The following is an 8,933-nucleotide window of genomic DNA, read 5'->3' as shown; positions in this document are numbered from 1 at the left end:
AGCAAACCCCTTCTTAATTACAGCAAAACCACCTGAATTTACAGTCAGTAATAGTACTAAGAAATTCTCCTCAACATTTCTCTGAAACAGTTTATAATCTTGACGGTGAAAAATAAAAGAGAAAAAGGAAAAAAGAGGATTAAATATTTTTATTTTTGACAAAAAAATACAATACCTTCCGAGTTATTGTAATACAAATCAATTAAAAATAGTAACGACCCAAAAGTGGGATGTTCAATTTTCTTTTAGATAATAATCTGTAATATTATTTAATATCATGGAACTGCATATTACAGAGATATAAAGACCCAATAAAGCGGGATGTTCAATTGTTCATCATAGTTACTTTTAGTTAATAATCTGTAATATTATTTAATATCAAGGAACTACATATTACAGAAATATAAAGTACTTGTGATTACATAAAAAAGTGATCACTGTAATAATGAAAAGTGGTACCAAAGACCTCTCCAGAATTAAAAAAACTGTAAAGTCACCATCTTTAATTTGCGCGGGTCCAAGTTCCCAACTAACCTATACGGGTGTGTCACCAACTTCTATAATCGCTTCTATACAGGCAGTACACACAGTCACACACATTTGTAATACGCAGATATAGTCTAATTACAACAGTCAATCAGTCTCAACTTCCCAAACAAGCTTCTCCTCTCTCACACACACATACACACAGATTCTTATTGTCTGAAAGTTGATATTGCTAATTAAAATGGTGGCGATTCGGCTGCAATGAGAGATGGGTAAGGCAACCAAATGGTTCCGGTCACTTTTAGGGGCCAAAAAGTCGTCGGACTCGCAGCCGGCGTCTAGTGGGTCAGATTCCCGGCAGGCGAAGGAGAAGAAGAAATTGGGTTTCATCAGATCCTTTAACGGCAATAAACTTAGCGTTGGGACCAGAGGTTCCTCTGGTGAGGCTTCTTCTTATGTGGACGCGAACAAGCACGCGATAGCCGTGGCGGCAGCGACTGCGGCTGTGGCAGAAGCTGCTCTTGCGGCGGCGCACGCGGCGGCGGAGGTTGTGAGGCTGACGAGCGGTGGGAATAGGGCCACCGCGGCGTATGTCAGCGGGCGGCGGGAATCGGCGGCTGTGAAGATTCAGTCGGCGTTCCGAGCTTATCTGGTTAGTAGTCTACTCTCTCTATTAGTTAGTATTGATCAGGTTTTGTTCCCAAAATACCCCTACTGTTTTTTCATAATTACATTGGCACTGTTTTAGATGATCTGGCAAATTTGGTGGTTGGTCTTTTTTGTGTGTAGATGCCTGCGTTAGAGACCTGAAAAAAATAAAATAAAATAAGTAAGTTGTCTTTTGCATGAACGTGATCCAAAATTGTTCTTTTGTTCTATCTTGTATAATAATAATAAATTTTATGTGTATATATATTATTTTTAAAATGTTAAATTGTATATATATAAATTAACTAAATAAATATTTTACACATATATTTCTTTTTTGAAAGGTTAAAACAATTGTATCATAAATAAATAAATAAAATAATTACCTCTCTCCCAAATTAGTAGTTCATCTTTCTTATTTATGGTTTCCTAAATTAAATATATATTTAAAAAAAGTCAAAACAAATAAATATTATCTTACCATCATTGCCCTCTAAATTTTCAAAAAAAGTTCTAAATTGTTAATATACATTTAAACTTAAAAAAAAAATTAATTTATAATTTTAAAATGAACAATGCATTCTTGTAAAAACTTCTAATACTTAACATGGACATCTAATATAAAATGGAGGGAGTATATATTTTTAAATCAACTCACTTGATGCGGACCAGATAGTGGAAAATGCTATGAAGCACGGACACTCCTTCCAGGGACCCCGTACCCGTGTCGGATACTTTTCGGACACCGACACCCGTGTCCGAGGCTCGGACACGTGTCCGACACTTCTGTAAAGTGTCCAAATATTATTTTTTATTGGACACGCGTGTCCGAGGCTCGGACACACGGTCCGACACTTCTGTGAGACAAAATTTATTTTCTCTCACTCCTCTCAGTCTTTCCTCTTCTTCAATTATCTCTCTTCATGAACAAGATATATATATATATATTTAAGTTACATGAACAAAATTTTGTGAAAGACTAAAAGTATATATGTTTATTCATATACATATTTAGTTCATTATAGCTATATCTCTTCTGCACATCTTCTTTTGGAATTTGGATCAACTTTATTTTTCATTTATTTTCTGTTTTGTCTTGTCTATATTTTTCTTATAACAGAGATGAAATTATTGAAATTGATTCTGTTCTTTGTTGTTATTTTATTTTTCTGTACAAGATTCTAGTAATTATATTTTGAATATATATATATAATTTTATAGGCGTATCCCCGCCGTGTCCGTGTCCTATTTTTTTGAAATTTGCCTTGTCGCCGTATCCGTGTCGTGTCGTACCCGTGTCCCGTATCCGTGTCGTGTCGTACCCGTGTCCCGTATCCGTGTCCGTGCTTCATAGGAAAAATGATATTTAGAATTGGAAAATGTTAAAATTTTATTTTGCTGATATGTTCATAAGAAACGATCTTTATGTGTTTATCCATTAAGAGTGTTGGAAATTGGAGGTTGTAAATTGTAGCATTACTCGTGGACCCAGCTTAAATAGTTTATTAGGCCTACAGGAATGAAATGAATGGGAATGTACCGAAGTTGAGAATGAGAATGACAATTCTCGGAATGTATCGAAGTTGAGAATGAGAATGAGAAAATTCTCATTCTCTTGTTTTGTTACAAATATGAAATGATGTTGGAATAATTTAATAATCACAATTCTAAATAGTAGTGGTGGTGGTGGAGGGTGGTGTCAACAGCAACAATGGTGGCGAAAGGTAGTGGCAACAACGATGGCAGTGGCAAAATGCACTGGTGGTGGCGGAAGGCAGTAGTAACTGTGATAGCGATGGTGGCGGCGTAGGAAGGTGGTGGGTGGTGGCGGCATCAACAGTGGTGGCAAAAGGCAGTGGCAACGGCGGTGGCAGTAGCAAAATGCGGTGGTGGTGGCAGAAGGCAACAGTAACTGTGATGGCGGTGGTAGCGGCGAAGGAAGGTGGTGGTGGTGGCGGCGGAATGAGAATGAGAATGGGAATAGGAATGGAATGGAATAGGAATTCTCATTCTCTTGTTTTGTTGCAAATATGAAATGATGTTGGAATGAATTGATAATCACAATTCTAAGTAGTAGTGGTGGTGGAGGGTGGTGGTGAAAGGTAGTGGCAAAATGCGGTGGTGGTGGCGGAAGGCAGTAGTAATTGTGATGGCAATGGTGGCAGCGGAGGAAGGTGGAGGGTGGTGGCAACAGCAACAGTGGTAGTGAAAGGCAGTGGCAACGGCTGTGACAGTGGCAAAATGCGGTGGTGGTGGCGGAAGGCAGCAGTAACTGTGATGGCGGTGGTGGTGGTGGTAGAATGAGGTGGCTGTAGTGGTGGTAGTGGTGGGGGAAGACGATGGTGGTGGTGGGGGAAGACGATGGCGGTGGTTGTAGTTGTCGTAGTGGGGGAAGACGGTGGCAGTGGCGGTGGTTGTGGCCAACGAATTTCGTTCCTTATGATGAATTTTCATTCCATCCGTTTAGATATGGAATGAATTTTTATTCGTGGGGAATGGTTGTTCCCATTCTATTGAGAATTGCCTTAACGGTTCATCGTGGGGAATGGTCATTTCCATTTTATTGAGAATTGCCTTAACGCTTCATCGTGGTATGGAGGCCACAAATTTGAAACAAAAAAACATTTCCTCCAAATATATAGAAGAGCAACTTGATGACACAGAGTTATTATGCATATATGTAATACATGTATTTTTATATATAACAACCAAGTCTAGTATTTTTATTTTTTACCTTGACAAGAAACTAATACATTTTTTTGCTTGCATCCCGGTTTGAACCCCTCCCTTCCTTTTTTAAGATGGAGAGAGGTTATACCATTAGAGTAAAATATTGTTTGGTAAAAGCATGCTGAGTTAAGAGTTACTATGCATATACGTAATACTCATATTATATATGTATGAATTCGAGATTATAATGTCATTTTATTTTAAAAATTAAAGTGCAATTATTATAAATAAAAAAAATTAAAAAAAATGGAATTTGTTTTGTCTAAGCAACTAGGGGACATGGTGCGATTGTCATATTAAATGTCCACCAAATAAAAATACACCAGTCATTAGGGATGATCTCCACTTACTTATGAAAACTATTCTCAACGTGGAATGATGTATTTCATTGTCTGAGGCTATGCCCGGCCCACTGAATCTTTATTGCATACATTTTTTTGTTGTTCTTGTTTAATCAAACGTAACTGTAGGAACAATGAATTGTGAATTTGAATTTAAAATTTAAATTAAATTTATTTTAATTTCAAAGTCAATATGCTCTTTAAATACTTCCAAACATTACATAAGTGTTTTTGGAAATCAAACCCTCATTTATTTATTTTTCCGTTCCCTTTATGTATCATTTCTTTTGTCCTTCAAAAGTAAATTTATTGTATTTGTAGTTGAAGTGGGGCTAATACGCGCCGGAATTTGTTGGGTGTGTGTTTTTTATCACTATAAATCGGAAATTATTCCCATGTTATCCCCACCATTTTTATTTCTGGTCTCTGTACTTTCAAAATTCGATACTCTCATAAAAGAAGTCTTTACTTTCATGCTCTCGGGGGGGCTGTACGTGTAATTTTGGGTGTTCACGTGGGGCTTCCACTATTTAATGCTATGAACATAGATAGTCCCACGCTCCATCAACGCACGTGGTTATCATTCCTTTTCAGTAATCACACTGACTCCTTTTGCACGCGCCTTTAGGGACTTGTGTATGTGAATAGACTCCATAAATGACCTTAATGTTAGTCACCGCTGCAGACAGTTGTTGTAGTAGGGATGTGTCATATGAGTCAAAATTAGTTTGACCAAATTCAACCACTTATCTTCTTTGGGTCCACTTGATTAATTGATTGTTTTATTGTTGGGTTTTGATGGGTTATGCTTTAATTTTCATTTTCTATGTTACAATTTGTTTTTTAAATGAGTGCCATTTTCCCTCTCCCTGTTTCCGATCTTGTTTATATTATATGTAATTTAGATTTGGTCACTTTTGCACTTCTGCTCTTACACTGGTTCTCGTTCCGCTCTGTGTAACTTAGCATGAATAATTTTTTTAGAAAATAAAAGAAAACAGAAAGGAAGAATGGGAAAAATATAGCGAACATTCCAACAACCCAAAGATAAATATTTAAACAAAAGATGATGGAAATTATGATGTCTATTAATATTTTTAATAATAATTATAAATAGTAAAACTAATTATAAAAACAATCTAGGAGACTAGGTCTAAGTCATGGAGTTAGATTATTTGACATCTATGTTCAAAGTCCAACTCAAATTGAGGTCGCAATGAATTTTTTTAATTGCAAGCGGTCTGAGTAACAAAAAGATCGAGCTTGCCAAGCTTTCCCGGTACATACACTTGAGTACACGCCTGTTGATGAAAATTCGAGTTTTACCCGATTTGTATAGAGTGGGGCACTTTACAACGGTATTCCGGAGAGCAAAGCCCTATATACTCCGGTTACCTAAAAAAAAAACAAATACATGCACTGATGCACATGCACCCACTGTACAAGTCTGGACAAGAAATCAACAAATTGCAACCACAATACATGCTCATCTGCCCATGTTCAAGTCTGGATAACAAGTGTACAATTTCTGACCATGTATTTCAACCATGTTGAAAGGACAAATGTGCCAATCTAGCATACGTTATTTTACAATAGCATGTTATTAGCAGAAGGAAGTGATACATATAACCTCTAAAATGAATAAATATAAAAGAATAGCCAATTCAATCTTTCCCCTCCACTCATTTGGATATGAAACTACTACATTGTGAAGTTAAGTTAGTGGTTGAATTGTGAATCTCTTGATGATTTCATAGCGTTAGACCTGCTCAATTATACAATGCAGGCTAGAGCAAAAAGTTCTTTCTTTTCGATCTTTCCCCACTGGGGAGGCGGAGAACATACCAACGAGGCTAAGGGTAGGTGATACTTTCTATTCGATTTGCACATGATATGTAATCATATTCCTAGGATGCAAACTCTATTCAGATCATGGCTTCAATCTCACGTTTACGGACTTTGTTACTGCTGGACTTATATATAGCCTTGATTGGATTATGTTATTTTCACCAAAATCTTACTGTTGCATCTTTCAATGCATATGTGCTATTACTGCACAGAGAGAAGTGACGGTAAATACTGCAAAAGAGAAGATGGGTTTATATTGCTGGATTAAAATTCGAAAACATGTATATGCCACCATTCTCTATCATATTATGACTCTTACTTTACGCGTTAATATTTTGGTCCATATTATATCATATGTGACTGAATGGTTCACAGGCCCTGTAGTAGCTACTTGATTATGTTTACAAAAGTGATAAGTAATATGATTTCGTCCACGCTGCTACCTTTCAAAAAATTCTCTTCCTTAGTCTCATGTAAGTTTCTATTTCCGGACCACCAAATTCAGTGTATGTAATAGGCACCTGCTTTTAATTGTTGTGCATTTTCTTCATGTGATGGGTACGTAGCTGATGGAATTGATTTCCAGTGAAAAAGGTAATCTGGTTGCTTGACTTTTGGTGATCATTTTGAAGGCTAGGAGGGCCCTGCGGGCACTGAAGGGCTTGGTGAAACTTCAGGCCTTGGTCAGAGGCCACATTGTGAGAAAGAACAGTACAAATATGCTCCGACGAATGCAGGCAATGGCCCGGATCCAAGCCCGAGTCTGTGCCAATCGGGCTTACATGTCAGATTCCTCATACTCTAATAGCAAGTCCTCCCAATCCCACCACCCTGTAAGTCACATTTTCTGTTCTTTTATAGTGAAGCGAGTCATTTCTTACTTATAATCAGTTTATTTTTCTTGAGGAATCCTCAGGAAGAGTATTTTATCTTTCTCTTGATGTCTACCCGGAAGTTTATGTTATTTTGTCCCTCTTCAGGGCCATTTTCGCGAAAAACATGACCACCAACTTCGTGAATATAGCACCAAACTAGACCGATCTGCAATCCTGAAGGTACACACTTCATTTGTCATGTGACTCATGTCGAATCTTTCAAACAGTCAATTGTATCTAAGGCTTTGCGTATAAACGTGTCTTTGGTACCAATTTCAAATGGCGTACTCTTTTAATTGGGAATTCAATCATTCATTTTCTTGAGGTATCATGTTTAGAGTTTGGATGCATCTTCAAACTTGGATATTAAGTCCAATTTTTATTATCAAAATTGAATTAGAAATAGTTCATCAATTTATTTCATTAGCACATTCTTATCCTTTGCTTTAAGCCGTTAACAAATTAGTGGATGTTAAATGCATCTTTCCCTTAATTTCCAACAAATGCAGAGATGTAGTTCAAAATCTAACATCAAGAACCCGGTCAACCTCGAAAGGAAGTATCCGAATCCCAATTGGTTAGACCATTGGATGGAAGAATGTACATGGAATAATCATCGAGACATTTCATCTAAAGCTGATGATGAGAAGAGTGACAAGATACTTGAAGTAGATACTTGCAAGCCTCTCTTCAACTCTGTTCGAAGTAACAAAACCTTTCAAACACCAAAACCTCTTTCGGGTTGGAATAACAACGATCAGGGCTTCACAACATTTGACTCTTTATCAAGAAAATTAACAAAACCTCTGGAACGAAATCCAAGTTTATCTTCTGGGGAAGTCTTGTCTTTAAGGTCCCGGAATTTCCCTACCGAAGCAGAAGAGCATCCGGTATGGACTGCTGAGAACAGCCCACAAGTGTATTCTGAATTGTCTAGGCCGGGAAGTAGTGCCAGACGAGGTCCCTTCACCCCCGCGAGGAGTGAATGCTCGCGAAGCCTTTTTGGTGGATACTCTAGTCACCCGAATTACATGGCTAACACAGAGTCCTCCCGGGCTAAGGTCAGGTCCCAAAGTGCCCCTCGGCAAAGGGTGCAGTTTGGGGCACCTGGTTCATGTTCAACTAAAAGTTTTCTTCATAGTTCTTGCGACGTGGACACTCAATCCGAGAGGGGTGTGGATTTACATGCTAATTTCAGGACCAAAGCCTATCCCGGCTCTGGCCGCACGCATAGACTTGGGATGCCAGTTCAAGGTGATGTTGCCGGTCTTAAGCCCGTTCATGGCGGTAAATGCTAGAGTTGTGGTTGTACATTTCCTATGGTGGTTCGGATGAGATCTGAACATGATTATCAACTTGTCCTTAAAAAGTTTTAACTTTTCATCACTAATGTAGATATTGATTCGACCTTCTTTAAGTTCAAGAATTGTGAAGCGAGTGTTCATCTTCTTTTGTAGGATTGTTTGTAATGTGTGATGCAAATCAACTATGGCCCATTAATGTTGTCACTTAATTGTGCACTTGTCATGTATGTTGTCGATACACCTTTGTGTTTTTCTTAATCTAAAGCCATTAAGGTTAGAAAACTCGAAATCGCATCATTCTTGCCTTAATTTCATGTGAATGGAGTCGGTGATATGGATTTTTTGTTTTCTATCTAAATTATGTTGTTATTAACTTCTAAATAGGTGCATGTTAGCTGATAAATGGACTTTTTTAAAGTAGATGAAGTCTGCATGTCCACTACACAGTGCTCCCATATACCTACAAACTAATATTTAGTAATTCAATTTTATTATATTATTGCTTCAAAATAAACAAAATATTTATATTGAATACTACGTTACATAAATATATTATTTTAATTACTTTTAAAAAGAAAATAAGTATAAAATTATATAGATATTTAGCAGTTACTATGTACCCTTTATATTGATATATATATGATGTGCACATACATTAAAAAAAATAAAAGGATAAATAAATAAGAAAAAAATTAACTATA

The 8,933-nt window shown here is 37.1% G+C and overlaps 1 protein-coding gene across 1 annotated transcript; it reads left to right on the top strand.

Moving 5' to 3' along the window:
* The first annotated feature begins 490 nt into the window (after positions 1-490).
* On the top strand, positions 491-8,526 carry LOC132271834 (protein IQ-DOMAIN 23-like). Its single transcript, XM_059773330.1, has 4 exons — positions 491-1,138; positions 6,686-6,886; positions 7,034-7,108; positions 7,438-8,526. The coding sequence occupies exons 1-4, from the start codon at positions 755-757 to the stop codon at positions 8,224-8,226; spliced, it is 1,449 nt and encodes a 482-aa protein (XP_059629313.1). The 5' UTR covers positions 491-754; the 3' UTR covers positions 8,227-8,526.
* Positions 8,527-8,933: the final 407 nt, after the last annotated feature.

This window comes from Cornus florida, unplaced genomic scaffold, assembly GCF_030987335.1.
Source record: "Cornus florida cultivar Cherokee Brave unplaced genomic scaffold, ASM3098733v1 CherokeeBrave_3.0.0_Hap2_Chr08, whole genome shotgun sequence".
In the NCBI taxonomy this organism is placed as follows: Eukaryota; Viridiplantae; Streptophyta; class Magnoliopsida; order Cornales; family Cornaceae; genus Cornus; species Cornus florida.
Note: the sequence above shows the minus strand (reverse complement) of the source record. Positions and strands in the feature narration are given on the sequence as shown.